Genomic DNA, 19134 nt, shown 5'->3' with positions numbered 1-19134 from the left:
ATAAACTCTCGATACTGCTTTTTAGATACTATCACAAGAAAATGCATGTTTGTTTTTATATAGGTTCACAGCTGTGTGCGAACTTGTCGTGTGCGTGTATATTGCACGTGGTAGTGGAGATTTCGCAAACTGATACCTGGTGTAGTAGTGCATATTCCGAGCACGCCAGTTGTCAGTGAAGTGGGTGCAGTTGTGCTTTTATGGTAAACATCAAAATGAGGGATACAAAAATATGCAGTAACAGCAGTTTCCCAAGCAGAAAAAGAAAAAGCTGAAAACAACAACAGAAAAAAACTTTGTACATGCTGTCGCAATAGCGTTTTTGTTGAATTCAAAATACTAGCATAGTTGAATACAAAACCAAATTCCCTCAATAGCCCCCATTTATCCCTGTGCACAAGAAATATTGCTGCACTTGAAACTGGCAACACTGGGAAGCAGCAGACAATTTTAACGTTTTTCCTCCCCGCCATCGCCAAGGGAAACCAACTCCAGCCGGACCTCTTCACCGTAGTAGTAAAACTCCCTAGTGTTTTGCTGGCTGACAGCACTGTAGAACTAGTTGAAGCAGGTGAGGCTGTGTATTCGTTCCAGTTACGTAAGGGTTACAAGGATCAGAAAGTGACAATTTTGGATTTTCTCTGTTTTGTAAACATGTCTGGTGTCACAGGTTCAGCGTCTGCGCTTCCATGGATGTCCATCATGTCTCCTGTTATCTCTGGTTCCTCTGAAAAGGTAAAAGGAATCGATTGCATATCGCATCAGTAATCGGCAGTTACAGGGGCATAAAAAGATGCATGGGATCCATGGGGTTGAGTAGCAAAGCGGGCTAAGCCAAAAGTCAGATGGTTAGACCATTAGCTTCTTGGCAGACAGCGACAGAATGACAGCAACTGAATGCCCTCAAAACTGCTAAAGCCTTGTTGCCACACAATGGCTAACTGAATGGTACAGATATCTTCCAATGTGTCATGCATCCTTCAATAACAAAGAATATTTTGTCAGTATTACTTCACTGAGTATTCTTGACTTGTTTCTGCATTTTGATTCTCATTCATATCTCTGTTTGTACTTTTGTTATGTCGCTCTCTGTTGTGCTTCACTGCTGCAGCTGCTTTTTAGCGGACACAAAAACTGCAATTTCATTCTGATGTGTTCAAGTTCAAACCTTGTTTACCTCATTACAGTTCATCTCCCTGATCAGTGCATAGAGCCTGCAAATGCTGTCTATGTGGTACCTCTTGTTAGAGAGATACACCGGGCTACATGATACACAGCTCATATGCATAAAACGCGTGCAAATACAGTGGATTTTCATAAATTAATGCGTAGATGTAGGCGCAGATAACATTGAGAGTATCCACATGGTACTTGCGCTTCTGGGATCCACATCCATGCAGATATGGAGTAAATCCACACACTTGCGATCTCTGCATTCACAGGAAAAAAATCTACACCACAAAAGTGTTACATTTAGCCTTATGTTTATGTAACCCTTTTGCTTCTGAGCATACAAAGTTTAATACCAATTAGCTGCTCAGCAATGTAACACATATTGATAACACAGTTTGACACATCATTCTGGATTCACTGAGTACTCTCTCGATGTAGTATCGAGTACTCAATAGTACAGTATCAGCACTCTGCATCTAGGGAATGTCGACAGATATACTACTGCTTACTTGCAGACAGAGAGCCGCATTTTACCTGTGCAGATTTAAAAACCTCCAATTTCCACCTGCAAGTCAAAATGTCGAATACAACTGAACCTGCATGCAGCTCTCACCATGTGATACACAGCTCATGTGTGTAGTGACGTAAAGAGGACAACATTTGGATACTCGTGCGAACGAGGTGTTTTTGGGGACTGGTGTATTTCCTAGCTTTAATCCTTGAATGGGACAAATGGCTTTATAAAGATGCCGACTACAGGTTTTCCCGGCGATTTTAATCCAAGTGCCAGCTAAATTAATCCATGCCCCATAAAGTTTGCATGGCACATGGATTAATTTCGATGGCGCTTGGATTAAAATCGCCGGGAAAACCTGTAGTTGTCACAATATGAACAGTGTAAAACGCAATGCATTTCCGTGAACCTAGCCTAATATGTAATTTGATTTTATTAATATGATCAAAGTTTCCGGAGGTTCTGGTGAGCATCTGTACATTTTGTTGGTTAAATGTTGATTCAAACGTGTAAGCAGTTGACACCAGACAACTTGACCCTAATGATCATGCATGCTTGCACTGCACATAATAGGGAGGAAAGATGGGCATGCGAAAAGATGAACAAGGCAAAACTGTGTCTCACAAAGCTGGGGTACAAGAAGAAGCAAAGTGCCAGCCTCTCGGCTTGTTTCTTGCCTTTAGCACATAAGCAGTGGGACATTTGGTGAAACATGTTCTAGGCTCAAACAGTGGTGGAAATTCCACTGTACCATAATTAACAATTGTTAGCTTGACCCGTTATGACTCTCACATTTTAATTTCAATTTGAGCCCTTACCGTCCTTTTTCTTGTTTCTCTCCATTTGAGGACAGTCCTTCTTGAAATGGTCTATGGCTCCACAGAAGTTACAATGTCCCCCTGAGTCAGATGCGGGTCACATTTAAAAATTGTGCACATAAACTAATCCGTTAAGAAGCCTACCTTTCGGGTAGACCCCTTTATCGTTTCGAGGGCATTTTCTGCTTAGGTGACCTCCCTGTTTGCAGATGAAGCACTTTGCGTACGGAAACTCTGAAAAGCAATTGTGCATGATGTCGTCAATGCGTAGGGTCTCACTTTTGTGGCTTAAGTGCCTCTACTGGATTCGGAAGGGAAAAATTGGGGTACTGATACATTGGGGTATTATTGGGTGCTTTCTGTCCAGTACCCATGATTAAAGTGCACATATCGGTCAAACATACATACCTCTCGATTTATAGGCACTAGCACCACATGCTATAACACCAAATGTGCTTCACATAATATCACACATTCGTATAAATTACTATTAAATAGTGCACGTGATACATGACTGGAATTGGGGGAGAAACCAGGTTTAATGCGGCCTGGTCCTATACTGATTTGGGAAGGAGTAATCGAGGGGGAGGTGGTTCCAACCCGAAAAAGTCTGACCCTATTAATGCATTATAATGGCCACTACAGTACCATTTTCCAAACTTGTCTCAACGTGGCACTTCGACGAAAAGTGCTCAGTCGATCCACACTTGAAACATATTCCGACAGCCTCGTCGATTTCTTCCTCCATCATTGGGCAGTCCGATACCTTGTGGCCAGGTTGCCGGCATTTGAAGCACCTCTGCATATTGTGAAACAGTGAGACTGATACACTTCTCACAAACACTCATTTAAACTATCAAAATGATCACATTTGGTGAAACCCTTTTTTAGTGAACGTAAATTCTGGAACCTGACTTCAAGAAAATTCGAGTCTTGTCCTTAGGCACTGTGCAAAGAGTAATGTAGCAACTGCTTCATTAGAAGGTGCTAAGGCAATAAATGAAGTCAGTACATTTCTAGTTCAAATATGATGACAAAGTTGCATATGCAGAAAATGGTGTTTCCACAAGGTCCCACAGGGTATTAAAGTAGCATAGAAGTCATTTTTAACTCCCTGTTTTCTTCCTATAAAACTGTTAAGTAGGCCAGTAAGATGCACCATATGATGTAATTCACACCACAGTCATAATTATTGCAGAAATTGAATTTAAAATACGCCACAAAAAGCGACCGTGCGCAACGACGGTGAAGAGCAGTACCAGCCTGTGATCTGCCTGGAACCTCGCGCTGACGCTATAAGGAGAACGCTCGCTGATTGGTCTAGAGAAATGTCTGCTACTCAGGGTTCTGAAAAAGCTTTTCTCCTGCCTTGGTAATGATTTGGCCGCTCCTTCTATCCCCAATTCTCTGGGAGAACTGGCAAAACTGGTTTAATGCGGCAAAGGGACAAGGCGCTGACCCCCACTGACCAGCGAACCAGAACGAGTTCTCCTTATACCGTCATCGGTGACGTGGCATCATACCTCCTCATCCTCATTATACCTGAAGTGGCGAATTAGGGTGAATGCGCGGAGCCATGTTTATGAGAGTTTTTTTCTGGGAAACAAATTGCACACACCAAAAACCTTTCACGCTATTCGGTAAAATGACAAGCACACTTTCATCAGACGTCTTAATCTGAAACTTTTTTGGATGGCCCTCTGTACTCCTTTAAGAGAGAGGCAAGTTCCTGGACTACAACTCAGTGTAGACTATGACTATGCAGAAAGACTATGAAAACTCTCACCTTTTCCAGCTGCCTTCGAAAGAGCAACTCTTCTTTTCGCCTGACCTTCCGAACGGCCGTTTTAATCTCTTCGCCAGAGATTCCTTTCTGCCGCATGGCTTTCTTCATTGCATAGATGCGTTTCTCTACCTTCTCGGGCAGCAGGATTATGCCTTTCCTCTCACGCTCCTTCCTTAATTGATCCATAAACTTTTTCTTCTTCGCAGCACCACCCACAGTACTGTTCGTTTCGTGGTCACGTTTCTCCGCAAACTCATCCGTGCTATCGCAAGTTCCGTACTCGTCTTCCTTTATGCACTTGTTCTGTTTCCGTTTCTCATTTTCTTTCGCGCAAACCCTCCGTTTCTGTTCCGCCACGGATTCTTCCCCTTCCTTCAAGTTCTTCTCAGTTTGCTTCACTTTCAGAGGCATCTCACGTATCTCTGTCACCGTCCAGCCGCTGGCTGGTCTAATTACGTCCTTCTTCAAATTTCTTTTCAGCTTATTACGTCTAGTGCACTTCACTCGCTCACTTTTCACACCGCCATTTTTTGACACCGTTATCTTATCACGCTTAACCTTATTCGCCGGCGCTTCGGCAACATCACTCTGGGGTCCCCGTTTGATGCCCGACGTACCCTTTCTCCGATTACCCGACAGGTTTCTCGAAGAAATAGCTTTGCTGTCTGAAACATGAGAATGCTTTTCCTGTTCAGGTTTCCATTCTGTCTCTCCTCCTGCATATTGAAATATGGTGTCTTCGTGTATCTCCTTTTTTTCATTCTCTACACCCTTGCACTCCTGCGCGCAATCGCCTCCCTCTGTTTCGACAGACCCCTTCATATTTGCTGCATCCCCTGTTTCTACTGCTTTCAAGTCACCTGCTGGAATACGGTGGCATCGAGTCCGGTAGATTCCCCTTTGACCCTGCGCGCTCAATGATACGGCCTTCGACAGACCTTGTGAATCTTCTCTCTGCCGCTGCGCATGGAATTCTGTCCACGAGGTGGCTTCTTCTGGCTGACGCGTGTGCTTCAGTGGATTCTTACTCCGAGCCCAGCGTGTCATGATGAACCTGTATATCACTAAAAAGAGATAAGCTTGATCAGGTTATCGTGTATTGGATTTGTACGACAAGCAGCATGACTGACGCTGAAGATACGTTCAGATCACAAGATTCTAGAAATCGACACGACTGAAAACAAAGTTGCGGATCATTAACGAAATGAAATGTACGTAATCTATTAAATTTGAGGAATAGATCTTACTCTTGTGCACAATAAAGCAATATTTGGCATATATAAAGCAATTTACGGTTTAAAATGTAAATTTTACGAGATTCTCACAGTACTAAGTTTTCAAGAGATAAAACCCTGCAAATATGTACTTCAGACCCAAAATTGTCTCGAATTTATAAGAAGCGACATTTATTGCTCTACTACTACAGTTGTGTTACAAACTTGTGGCAAAAAAAACTGCCCACATACAAAACGCTACTGCGATACACATATTTTACAAAACATTATTTTCATGTTGAGCAGTAGATGGAGCATAATGCCACACTTCCTTCATAGTGTGAGTGGGAACCTATAGTCCTTCTTTTAGAGCGCAGGACTGGGAATAATTTATGACACTAGAAGACACATTCCTCCTATACAGAATTTTATATATATATATATATATGTATATTTATATACTTATAGGTTTACAGTGTTTGACCTGCATAATTATACAAAACTGGTTAGAAAACTACAGTGTATATATGAAACATATATTCCGTAAGTGGAAAAGCAAGCGAAATGTCGCAACGAATGTGTACACAAAGACAATTAGTGTTCGTATAACTTGTCGGCATAACGTACAACTTCCACAGATGCATAACAGCGTGCATGTTGCACTAACAACTAAATGCTATTCCCCACCCCTTTGGGGTATCTTAAAAAAAAAGAAAAAAGTAAAAATGAAATTTACAAAACAATCTCGCATCACTGCTGCGGATAAAAACGGCTCATTCGTGTTGAAACAACGTGTCGCTATTGCGCGCGGCCTGAGAAAGCTGGAGAATACTGAAGGTAGTATTAATACTATTACCCTATTATAGAACGACGACGCAGCACAATGTCGTCGAACGAGAGGTGGCGAGCGTCCGAGCAGTGTTGTCGGAAAAAAACTGTGAAAAAGGCTGAAATAATTATGCGATGTGCCTAGGGCTTCAAAACAAAAAAAAATCAACAACGTGCAACCCCAACCCAAGGTCTAATAGAGACCTTCCTCACACACTCATTTCACGCAATCGTTACTAGGTCTTTGGCAACAATCTCAGTCGTCGAGGTCGTCATACCCTTCCCCGAAATTTGGCAGCGGTGCGATCGAAGGAATGTGTGCCGTCCCCCAGTCGACGGGGCCGGACGGTGCAAACGGAAAGGACGACGTGATGACATGTCCCTCCTGCGACACTGCGCGCACGGAGTTGCGCTGTGCCGCGAAGATGTACTCGTCGGACGGCATCCTGCGATGCCGAAGCTGCACTCCCTTCATGCCCTCCTGCAGCGCCCGAATCTTCGAGGCCAAGAACTGGATATCGCGGGAGACTCTCACGTTGTGCAGGAACAGCGTCGCCGGATCGCCGTTGACGACCTCGGCCTTGGGAATCCACCGGAAGTAGCACTGGGTCCAGACGGAGAGCGCTTTTATGGTGTAGTCCGCGGAGAGAAGGTCGTCGGACGCTCCAATCGCGTCTCCTGCACCCGCGTGCTCCGCCGTTGTCCCGTGGTTTAGATACTCTTCCGCCTTGTTCAATATGTACAGAGGGTTCTTGAACAACTCCAAATCTTGCACCGTGAGACGGCTCGTCGGCCCCGTCCAGTCCCAAACGTTTCGGAACACGCGAGACTTCTTCGCCTTATTCCGCTCCCTGTTGCAGTTGAAGAGGAACGCGTCGTACACACCGACGTGCGCACAGTCCCAGAGCGTCGTGAGGTACGTCTCGGAGAACTCGAACATGGTCGGGAATTGTGCTTGTAACTGCCACACGCAGTCGAGGAAGAAGAGGAATATCGGGACCATCTCGGACCGTGGTGCAGACTCCGACTTTGGATCCATCGTGCGAAGGTGCGCGTGTCGTTCGGCAAACGGGTGTCCGCCGGCGACCCATTCCTTGTCGATTAACGTCTGGAAACCCTGTTGCGTTCTGCAGTGTGGATCTAACAGTACCTGCACGAGACTGGTGACGACGCACGTCATGTCGTAACCTGTCCGTTCCTTGACTATCACGTGCCTGCTGTAATGCGATATGCCTTTTGCCGCGGTCACCGCCACTCGCAGGCAGCCCGACAGGCACTCCAGCCACCGAGTTGCTTCCAGGTTGCCGTGGAAGTGCGTCTCTTGGTCCTTGAACTCCGACTCCGTCGTCGGAACACACAACGCTTGCAGTCTCGAAAAACTCGATCCGATCTCTTTGACCACCGGGCATTCAAGGTCCAGATTCACCAGCTGTATTTCGGGGCCGAGGCAGCGCACGAAGTGACTGTAACGGTCCGATTCGCCGGTGTCCGACGTCGTGTCCGATGCGGACGCTTTGAGCAACGCAGCACCTTTGTGGGAACTCCAACACCACATAACGACACGATGATGAAAGAAATGAGGTGATAAGGACTGCAGTTGGCAGTCCAGTAATTGCTTTGGTACCACAAACCGCCGTGGAAGGGAATGCGAAAACCCATATTTCTTGTTTATGTCCGTCACTCGGAATCGTGTGCACTGACACCTGTTAATTTCGGCTTCCCATTCGGCGGTTGACTCGAAAACGGAGAGCGGTTCACGAGGTCCCGCCTTGCCCCTAAAGCTAAACAGCAAGTCCGTGTTTGACACAAAAGCATAACGAAAGAGGTATTGAACAGCTTTAGCGCTTTGTTCTTGCGCGCAGAATTTGAAAGAAAACGTAAAAACTCGCAGATCCTTGCAGTGGATCTGCACAATCTCCGGTGGTGATCCTCCTGATGACAGTCTTTTTCGACGTCCCCCGGATATTTGGTAAACAGTGTCAATGTTTAATAAGGAAATGTCGTTCTCATTCAACATTCTGTTAGCACAAAGGTTTAGCGATCGCGTCGGAGCAATCTGCTGCATGGTCACAAAACTTAACCGGAAACTTGTACAAAAGAGCACGCCAGATACACCGTTGCGGAGGTCACTGAGGGTGTTGAATTTTAGCACGTTATTCACTTCACTGACGACGACTTCGTCTTCTAGAAGTTCCGGCGTGAGCGATACCGGGGACTCCCACACTTCTGTTTGTGATGACGCCCGCTGAGCAGTCGGCGAGTCATCGAGGTCGATGTAAGACACAAACGAACCACCCGTTCGTCGCAGACGAAGACTCGAGCTCATGTTGTTGCTTTCTTCAGTTGCTGGGCTCACTTGAAGTACGTTTCGACGGGCCGTCAGTCGGAATGGGAAGGAATCATTGCCGAGTTGCTGCATGGTGGTTGCGATGCGCACTTCTAAGCCTACTTTGTCGGCAAGCTCATCCACATCACTCTCTTTGAAGCGGTTGCTTTCGCACAGACGGGCACGTCATTATCTAATTGTCCAATCCATTGTGTGATACACACCTCCAATGTTTGGACGAGACCGTATTGTCGGTCAACTGGCACTTTATGGCCATCAAAAGCGTACAAAACTGCGCGTGACCAGCGTGACACCAGCGAGTAGGCGAGGCTCAATTGGATTAGCAGCTTTCGTAATTGATTCACAGATGGCGCCACGTGCGGTTTCGCTTTCGCTATTATGTTGCTGTCAGCACTATCAATAATCACGTTTGGTCATGATAGCTACGAATACGATCGACATCTATACGTGCAAAGACAGCCAGTCTGCCGATAATGCCTAGCAAATACCACTGGAACGAACCGACAACACATTATCGTAGTTGGACGATGTACAGTTAATTCATGCTTGCGCACATTGAAGTTTATTTGGCACTGAAACGATTTTTCACAATAGTACAATGGGTGCTCGTCTGTGTCTTGTAAATGTACTCCCAAGGGCAACAGTTTAAAACATGGTTTAAAAGCAGAATCAACAAACTGGCAGCGTCGACAAGAACATGGGCATCACATTGTGGACATGTTTAGAAACACTCAGGGAGTCATCAGTCAATCAATGCTGTATTTACCTTTAATCTGGTTGATTTCGTGTTAGCAAGTGCATGAAACGGACTTGAAACCGCGGCGAACACAGTATGCAATAAGCTCTCAGAATCAGTCGGACCGAAGTGCCGGCCTGTGCTGTCGAGCTTTCGTTCTGTTTCGCTGGTACCGGCTACGCCTGCATTAATATATTGTTCTGGATTGTTTCATCGAAAAAAGTGGCCGAAACTGAACAAGGCACCTAACGTCGTTCACACTTCACCACCACATGGCCACCGTCTCGAGCAATCTCGAGGATGAGAGACCACTGAAACTGAGACCATGCTCGTTTAGAGGTCACAGTTATCGCATAACATCCTTAGCGCAGTAAAAATGTACCTCAAAGATCACTATAACACTAATATACAAAAGTGCAAAATACAAAAATAACAACGAATGACGAAAAGGAAGTTTGCAAGTGTTACAATTAATTACATATTATTTGATAAACGCGTCTGCAAATTTTTCGACGCGGAAGAATACAAGGAATTGGTTCAATAGGACTATCGTCTAGCATTCCCGCTAAGTTTTTAAGTTCGCTTCTGCTTTGTGTGTCGTGCCGTTTGCCTGTGTTTGTATTTTCTAAAGTGATACTGTTCTTTCTACTCGTTGAATGACATGGCAAGCGTAGACTGCATACAGCACTTTGTTGAACGCATAAACAGTATAGAGAATAAACTACACGAAGCAGACCCTCGAGTGTCACTTTCGTGTCATCTGTCGCTAATGAAGTCGCTCTGTGACATCGCAACGAAATTTGACGCCGACTTTCAACAGCTGCTTGCAGATTTGAAAGCACTTTTGTGTGAAGTGAAAGGAAGTGCAGGTCAAGACGGTAGTGTAAAACTCGACTACGAGCTCATCAAAAATGGTTGTCGCGGCACTGCAGAAAAGTGTGAACGTGCGACACAGACAGATAATCTTGAGAGCCAAACACTGCAAGAAACAGGTGCTTTAGTTTTTTCCAGATACCACTACATAGGTGGCCTAGTATATGATAGATTGGCTGACACATTGTTAGTATTCTCTTAGATTTCCGGTCGGATCTGCTGCGGCTCCGAAGTGTGGTACATTCATTATGAGCGTACCAACTGTTTCCTGTTTTTTCCCCTTCCCTTACAGAACAATCAGGGACGACCGCAGACTGGCAACCACCGGAAGGCTCAGACGTAATGGATATTTTTCCATTTGTTACTTGCAACCTGTATTAGGACACTGGAAAGTTATCCGGCAGACACGCACCTGTTCCTAATATACTTGTTTGTTCTATAGGTAACAGTTGCCGACCTCGTCAAACAGGCAGCAGAAGATGCCCTTGCTAACACAGACTACGTTTACAATGAGGAGTACCAGATGTACTACAGTTTATCCTCGGGCTACTATTATGACCCTGTAGGTTGAAGATTTTACACCATACATAGGGAGTGACGTTTTTGGGTTAAACCCCGTTCCGCCTGGTTATTCCCCCCCGAACTGACCTCCGACCAATTCGGGTTAAACCCGATTTCTCCCCGGATTCCAGTCACAATAAAATCCACAAGTGACGTTTCCACTGAAAACGAACAAAGGTTTCCACGTGTAACACATGTAAGAATGGGTCACTTACTTCACCAGCAATACACCCATGTGTGTCAGCACTGTCTATGCCTTCGGGGATTACCACTGGTATGTCACCCACAAAAAGAAAGAAAAAATAAAAGATTAGGAAGGTCTTGACAGACCAGAGGAGAAATAAAAACACCCGATAACACCCGAAGGCGCAATTATAGCCCGATTTCTACCCGAATTACAGATTTAAAAATAGTGCCCAATTTTTACCCCCCTGAATCTGAGAAAAAGTCGCTCCCTAACTATACAGTGCAAAGGCACATTGGAGCTGCCCTGTCATTCATAAATGGCTATAATTAAAGATGCAAACGGGAACGAGTTCTAGACAGAAAACTCACATCCGGAAAAATGTGTAGCTTGGTGGTACAAGTGCGGGGGAACATGTGGAAGCCATTAGAGTCACTGCCAACTCTATCTAACCTGCTGCAGTGTGTGCTGTCACATGTCAGTGCATGTAGCTTTACCGCAGCAATGATGGTAAATGGTGCAAACCCTCAGTGTATTGACTATAACCTCCCACATTGTTTTGGAACACATAATTTAGATAGGATGCAGCAAATTTGGCACATGCACGACCAGTAGTTTCCTGTCTAGAGCGTGTTATGTAGAAAAAAATTGAATTGTAACTACCTAAGCACAGAGCAGAGCAACTGCCATCAGAGTAGAGCTCAAACAATTAGGAGCAACTAGACTTATTGTCAATCTTTCATGCACAGTCTGCGCTTCATCATGGGGTGCATATTCTGCACGAAGCTTGCCAATAAGATAATGTACTCCTAGCTGTTTGAACTCTATTCTGACTACCGTGATTTCACGCGTGTAAGCCACACCACAGATAAGCCGCAGGACGCGTTTTTAGGAACGTTTTGAAAATTTTCTGACAGATAAGCCGCGGGCAATACGAGATGTCTGATTTGTGCGACAAAGGAGACCGTAGAGAAGGCCATAAACCCTGTGGTTCATACTACAGGGTTGGCATAGTGTACAGCAAAGAGGTCAGCTCCATAGAGTTCTACCAAGATCGGGCTGTGCCCTTGTTGGGTGTTTTCATGGATTGATGGGTCAGTGGTCTTCCAGAAGATGTGAATCACTGTCATCACTTTCGTTAAAGCTGCTTGGGGGAATGCATCAATCTACTCAAATGTGGTCCCTGTCCACACCCGTCCCTGTTACACGCTATCTGTGTATCAGCAGGGCAGTGCTATTCCAGAGACACCGTCGGCCCTTTCGTTAAAACGGGCATATGGGAGAAATACCAGGAAAAAGTAGTCATCAGATAAGCCGCACCGGTGGATAAGCCGCAGAGCGCCCGCAAGAAAAGAGAATCATGCATAAGCCGCGGCTAATACGCGTGAAATTACGGTACCTCCTTTGTAGACTTGGCAGAGTTTCTATATTTTGTTTATTTAAGCACGTTGTGTCGGTCACTGTTCCTAGTTGCCATCTGCTCTCACGTCAGTAAATTGGCATTGAGTACCACGTCGCTTGGCAGGGTGATACAAAAATTGTGTGGGCTGTCTCCTAATCTGAGAGTGCCGCGCACGCAGTCAAACATTTTCCGCAACGACGATGACAAATTCGCGGTGAAAACATGTGCCGCGATACGGTTTTACGTGCAATCTCCTGTGAGTTGACACGACTGCTTTCTCCTTGTCAGGTATCGCACCTTTTTTACGAGCCCCATTCTGGGACCTACTACAGCTATGACGCAGAGTCGCAGACCTATCAATTTCACTCCCGTGTGGAACCAACAACGGATGCGAACAAGAGGAAGAAACGACCGAAGAAACCAAAAAAGGTTTTCAGTTCTCTTCCAGACTTACCAAGTCTCAGTATTAAAAATTATTAACAATACAATGAAACTCGAATGAACCTGCCTTGAGTAGTATGACCCTAGACAACCTGCTACTTCTATGTGTACCTTGCAGACTTTGAAATAACTGTGCACATTTTAATCCAATACTTTGGCCCAGAGTGCAGTCAATGTGACACTGTAAGACATCGGAAAGCAAAAGGAATGCCAGCTTTTATGAAGATGCAGAACATGTTAGTTTACTGTAAGCCTTACAAACAAATGCAGCAGGAAACATGGATACTGTCTGTGTCCATCCATGTTCCCTGTTGCATTCTATTATCGTGCCAACCTGGAAGTCTTTTTCTATGTTTGCAAGCAGCTGTAGGCAGATAGGCAGAGAAAAACTGAACTAGTGCTCGTTAGAAAAAAAAATCAACCTAACGAAACTTCTGGTTTAATATCAGACAACCTTTGTTAGTCATGGCATAAAAAAAAAACGAAAGACAACAGAACCGCCTTCTAGCAACCGGTACATTTGGTTCGAAACAAGCCTATGTGAATATATATGGTAGTGCGACCTACTTTACCCGGTTCTTCGTCTTCACCTAGAAATTTGACTCTTTTTTTTTTTTTTTTGCCAGCTCGACCCACGCAGAGCTGATGCCGATTGAGCTTTTCCCCTTGTTCCGACTAGCCTCTGCTATCTGTACGCCCTTTTTGTGCTTGTGAAATGCGATGCACCGAACCTCATGTAGTCGCGTCTGGCATCCATATTTCTTTCTGTGAGCACTCAGTGGTGTTGAAGATTATTCCTGACAGAATTTTTTTGTTCCTGGATACCATCGTGAATGCATCGTCCTGTCTGACCAAGTTAGAGCTTGCCGCTCATGATGGAGGTGTCGTATATACGGGTCTCTACCCTACAGTCTGCATACCTTATTTCGCGTTTCTTCTTACAGTTTCTCAGTTCTCACGTTTTTTCTTGTTTTCTCGAAGTTGTTTATCCTCAAGAATAGCACGCAGCTGTCAACTAGTACATACCCTCCACCGTTGATCAATCAGGCGTCAGATGATTTTGTTAGTTTACTTTGGAGTATAGCAGTCATATTGACTTGTGCCCGGCTCCCCATCTTGTGCACCTAATGTAGCAGTTAGTTTTGGCTGCAAAAGGGGTGAAGTGGCATTTCATTACTGTTTCAGATTCTGTTTGCGGAAATAATTTCCTCTTACCGCAGAAAACTACGCTTTTAATGGTGCTTAAGTGGCTGTGGTTCATTGTGTCATGCATGCATTGTACGGCGTACTGCACACCGTGGTATTGAAGGAGCAAATATTATTTTTCTACACATTGTTGGCAAGAGACGGACCCCGGTACACATTTCCGCGCCAAGCTCTGACATCGGAGGAGCGGGAGCATCAGCCATTCCTATTGGTTCTAATAAGCGTGATGTTTGCAGCTGAAACAGTTGCAGCATTTGTGGTGCTGCTTTTCTATGCCCCTATTACTAGAGCTGAGCGCGGGTGCGGGTCTACCCGCAGTTACCCGCACGACGTCATGATTTGCGGGTAGGAATTCGCGATCGCTGCGGGTAAAATGCGGGTGTACCCGCAATGCGGCCGCGGGTAATGCGGGTACACCAGCATTTTACCCGCACTCCATGGCCAACTAAGTGATCCCTCTCTGTCACACGCGAGCTCAGCAGTGACCTATGTCGTTGGCCGTATAAATCCATGTGCCAGACTGCAGCAGGCAAGTGCTGGCGGGAGTTCCATTATTAATGCAGGCATATATGGCTCTCTGTTGAATTGCAGTTTTATTGGCATACGAATGAAGGCATCCGAGACATGTAGCCAACACTCAGAATTTCCATCGTTTTAAAATAGGAACAGTGGCAAAGTGGACGAGGAACACTCCCCCCTGCGGGTCCCAATGCGGGTATACAGACAGCACTGCGGGTCGAAGTTTGCTTGCCCGCACTGGCCTCTACCTATTACCCCCCCTTCTGGAAAACCTGAAATGCAGGTCCGCAAGCATGCAATTAGCCATATCTCTCCCATTCATCCGTCATGGCTAGGTGCAAAGTGTCATTCACCCCTATAGCAATATTTTAGTAGTATTCCATTTTTATGCTCAGCTTTCAAGTGGTGCTTCCTTGCACACCAGCTCGGACATTTCGCACCTGACGTCCCAACTGTCCTCCCTTCGAGTGACCACGCCCCATCTTGCTTTGGGTAACTATACTGTTCTCCATGCTCTAACTGTTCTTCCTTGTGGATCTTTCTTGTAGAGGAAAAGGTATCGATCTTGGTCTGAGGACGATGATGAAATAGACTCGTTAGAGGAAGGCGAAGTGGATAGTTCGGGCTGTGCGTCGAATGAGAGCGAGTCTGAACCCGAGGAAGGTACGACATGTGCCCAGCAGAGTGTTTAGAGAGCCATGTTCTAGGCAAGGTGGCTTTTGGATGGGTATAGAAATGAGGAATCGCCATTATTGTAATCATTTATCTTAGACATTGAGTCATATTCCTGTCAGCTGCCACGCACATGTGGCCGCCATTTTTCTTCGACGATATTTCATTTAATTTTATTTACTTTATTTCCCATTCAGTACAATGGGCGGGGTCGCGGAAAAAAGCCGCAGAGGCAGCTTGATGGGCCCGCCAACCCCGACCGGCATTAGAAGGAGGCAGCATGTACCAAAACAGTAGTCACAGGAACAATGTTGAACACATAACTATGTACGACTATGTATGTGTACAATATGGGACCGGGATCACAGATACTTTTGTGCGTGGCGGTCTATCCCTTTTGGAAAAATTGCCTAATTTATTTAGGTACTCGCATTTTTGTGTTTTATATTTGTTTGTTTTTAAATCTGGGATAAATGTGAGGTTTTATGTCAAGAGCTACAAAACGATGAAATCGGGTGACGTCATGTCAAAGAGCAGGTTTTCATGTGGAAAAAGAAAAAAAAAAGCAAAAAAGAGAACGTGTGACATAATGAGAATGTAGTATGTGTTGCTCTCCCGTGCCTGCATGAGAGGATGAGTTCAGTTTTCAACATTTTCAGGATGTGTTTTAGAAACTGACAATTTGAATTTAAAAGGGGGGGGGGTAGGGTTAGTGCAGGTTTTATTGTGTTTAACCGTAAGACACAAGTATAGCAACATGCACAATTGAGTACAACTTTTCCTCTCCAGAACATTCAAAGTCCTACCCACCATGCATACGGTTCGTGGTGAAAGAGTCGGACCAACTCCAACTAGGCTCCATAGTGATGGTCACTTATCCTGGAGCCACAGTTGGACAGCTGCAGAGTTGCGGATTGTGTATTCCTGATACCAGCGTCAGCAAGGTTTGTTCCTCTTGTGTCATGAAACGTGGCATTCAACCGGGGAGAATTTGAAAATTTTACCATAGTTTACATGTGTAAAAGTTTAGTGCTCTGGGACAGTCTGAATATTTTGTGCTAATGGTTTCTCTAGAAAGTGGGGACAGACGATAAAGGGATAATGAAGTTGTTTTTTTCCTTTCACATTACAGTAAACTTATTCTCTGAACATTTCTTTATCAGAATCACGCAGAAATCACATTTAACGAGACAACTGCCACTTACGAATTACGTGATGTTGGGAGTCGAAACCACACCTTCATCAACAATGTAGACATTGAAAAAGTAAGTTTAAATCGGCTACATTCTTTTGACAAACTCGGACGATTTTCTTTTTCTCTCTGAGTTTATAACTTATGCTTTGTAAATGAGACCTATATTCCGTTTATCAGGACGCAACGTATCCGTTGGGACACTTGGACACTGTGAAGTTTGGTACCTGTGTCCTCCAAGCCCACATTCACGAACGAATGCTGACGTGCGGCCATTGTGAACCTGGCCTGTTGCAAGCTGATGTGGCGGCAGCCAATGCCGGTTTGTGTCTTCACATCAAAACCATGTTGACTTAGGACTCATGGCACATTTAAGCACTTCAGACAGAATTGTCACGTATCCCGGTTGGAAGTAACCCGTCACATGTCTCACCAACGTTATTGCGCTTATTGTGCTATGCTGGGTGCACCATTACCTTTGTACTTTGTACCATTACCTAGGCATACTGTTGTTGAGAGGCACACAAGAAAAACATATACCTCAAATACCTGAACAGGTTAGACCTCGTGCACAGTAAATGTGTCTCACAGGCCTGTCATCTACTGCGTTAAAGAGAGCATACACTATAATACAGGATTTTGCGAGATACAGTTGGGTATTTTTTCCCCTACTGCAGAGGTACTGGCAGACTCTGAAGCTTTTGTCAACAACGTATGGAGACATGTCGAGAATTCTCAAGCTTCCTGATTTGTTTTCAGTGAATTATGTCAGGTGAAATAATAATAATAATAATAATAAGAAACGAAGCTTAGCAGTTGGTGTAAGCCATTGGAAATGTTAAGAGGGAAGTGGATTGATTTTCACAGTTTATCGACATAGAATTGGACAAATTTTATGTGAATTTTTAGCGCATATTATGTCGTCCAGTGCATAGTGTAACACATGAAAGCAGTTTTATTCATTTTTGTTTCATTTCAAATCCCATCTTGGGGGGGAAGCATTGTACAGTGAATCTAGAGTCAATGAACGTGTTTCACTTCTCAATAGTGCCGCCGTACCGACAGGCTAATACTCTTCCCTTTTCTTGCTTGAAGGAATTAATTAAATTCTGCCTGTGGTAGAAGATAGTACAATACAGTACAGTACAACACAACACGGAAAATGTAATCGAGAATAGGCAGCATGCAAAATGAAAGCGGCCATATCTCTTTCATTTTGCGAAGCTTCTCTGTCTACTCGATATAGGACACTGTCAGAAAGTTCTTTGATCACAGCATCCATTTTTGCAATGCCTGCTTCTGATTGATAAACGTCACCATATCACTGTTGGATGAGCGAGAAAAAAAAAAAACTTATATCGTAAATGCTGCATGCGTTTGTGGGTCCACAATGTTTGAGTGAAAACTGCGATAGCTCAGTCAATAGCCAATAAAAGCCATACGGAGTTGTTTGTGTGATAGCTAGGGCCCGGATTTTTAGGCATTTGCCTAGAAATGGCTATAATCGCCTAAATGCGAAATTTTCGGGGTTGCCTGCCTTTTTATCGACTCTGTTGAATTGTAGCCTTTTTTAACATTTTTAGACGCCATAACAGCCTTTTTTTTAGAGGCGGAAGTATGAGTGCGCCTTTCAGGGTTGTGCCGAGTGCTGCTTTTTCTTTTTGCATGTTTGCGCCTTTTGTTCCTTCTTTGCTTTTGGTTTCCTTCAGTACCTTGGTTTGCTAGAAGGGGTTCATGTACGTTTGATCAAAAGGTGTGACTTCTCTGAATCTTTCAAGATCATCCAGGGCAGAGAACTAAAAGTATTCGACATAGCATGGTTCCAGGCCGCTTCAGCATTCGTGTACCAGACGTCAAAGCTTGTACGGTCCAGTAGCCTTGAAACGAGCTAGTTTTCCGTGATGCGGCATTCTGAAACGGCAACAAAGCCAAAAAGTGCATCAGATTAACGCGCCTATTTTTGTATTTTGTTGCCTATTTTGGTAATTTCGAGAGCCTAAATGCCTGCCTATTTCCGCCGTTTTTAGTGACTAAATTTCCGGGCCCTAGTGATAGCATATCGTGCTTGTGATAGCAGTGGGCTGCACTATTTTGCACAGCCTCTGTTAGATGGACTGTCCTTGAAAAAGAGCTCTTTGACCATGATGGGAAGTGTGGCCAGTTACCTAAGTTTAAACTCTGTCTTTACTTAGAAAGTTATTCCGTGCATTTCGTTTTCATTTTTTCTCAAGAGCCACACGCTGTTACAAGCAAACAAGACAGGGAGAAGCAACGACGTGCAGAATTGAAGAGGATAAAAAAGAAATACAGCTTAGAGGTGAGGAGTGACACATCCGTTACGAAAAAAGAAAACACGATCAAGACGTGCAAACGTAGCTTTTCCACATCGGTGGATTTGCGTCCTGTGAAAATTGCGTTTTATTGTTCCTTAAAGAATGTGGACTATGTGGAAGCTAAGTCATCTTCAACCAAGGGCTACACGGACAGAGCTCAAGTGCGCAGGGATACGGTGGGAAGCAAGTTTCCTCATGAGCGGGATGCTGATCCTTCTTCTGTAGATCGGTGAGTCAGTTCAGAATGTGTCTGGGTTTCCAGGATTTTCAACCAAATTAAAAGGGTCGTGAAACAACCCTCCTCCCTTTCGAGGAATCGTGAGAAAACGTTTAAT

The 19134-nt window shown here is 44.6% G+C and overlaps 3 protein-coding genes across 4 annotated transcripts in view; 1 reads left to right on the top strand and 2 right to left on the bottom strand.

Moving 5' to 3' along the window:
- Window positions 1–180: 180 nt before the first annotated feature.
- Window positions 181–9744, bottom strand: LOC135389095 (uncharacterized). Its single transcript, XM_064619063.1, has 6 exons — window positions 9447–9744; window positions 4292–5355; window positions 3154–3304; window positions 2650–2739; window positions 2506–2586; window positions 181–727 (listed from the first exon to the last, which is right to left on the bottom strand). Exons 2-6 carry the CDS (start codon window positions 5336–5338, stop codon window positions 615–617), a joined length of 1482 nt encoding a protein of 493 aa, XP_064475133.1. The 5' UTR covers window positions 5339–5355; window positions 9447–9744; the 3' UTR covers window positions 181–614.
- LOC135389094 (myotubularin-related protein 12-like) lies at window positions 5657–9019 on the bottom strand. Its single transcript, XM_064619062.1, has one exon. It carries the CDS (start codon window positions 8750–8752, stop codon window positions 6590–6592), a length of 2163 nt encoding a protein of 720 aa, XP_064475132.1. The 5' UTR covers window positions 8753–9019; the 3' UTR covers window positions 5657–6589.
- Window positions 9745–9964: 220 nt separating the features above from the next.
- The window catches only part of LOC135389092 (angiogenic factor with G patch and FHA domains 1-like), a 35802-nt gene continuing 26632 nt past the window's right edge, over window positions 9965–19134 (top strand). The window contains exons 1-10 of one of the 2 annotated variants that reach the window (XM_064619059.1): window positions 9965–10408; window positions 10582–10628; window positions 10732–10851; window positions 12725–12865; window positions 15151–15265; window positions 16064–16218; window positions 16438–16539; window positions 16647–16788; window positions 18698–18783; window positions 18901–19028. In XM_064619059.1, coding sequence (XP_064475129.1) covers window positions 10078–10408; window positions 10582–10628; window positions 10732–10851; window positions 12725–12865; window positions 15151–15265; window positions 16064–16218; window positions 16438–16539; window positions 16647–16788; window positions 18698–18783; window positions 18901–19028 — 1367 coding nt within the window. In that variant the 5' untranslated portion in view covers window positions 9965–10077. Of the gene's footprint in view, window positions 10409–10581; window positions 10629–10731; window positions 10852–12724; window positions 12866–14997; window positions 15095–15150; window positions 15266–16063; window positions 16219–16437; window positions 16540–16646; window positions 16789–18697; window positions 18784–18900; window positions 19029–19134 lie in introns of both variants that reach the window. The other variant, XM_064619060.1, reaches the window with a different exon arrangement.

This window comes from Ornithodoros turicata, chromosome 3, assembly GCF_037126465.1.
Source record: "Ornithodoros turicata isolate Travis chromosome 3, ASM3712646v1, whole genome shotgun sequence".
Lineage (NCBI taxonomy): Eukaryota > Metazoa > Arthropoda > Arachnida > Ixodida > Argasidae > Ornithodoros > Ornithodoros turicata.
Note: the sequence above shows the minus strand (reverse complement) of the source record. Positions and strands in the feature narration are given on the sequence as shown.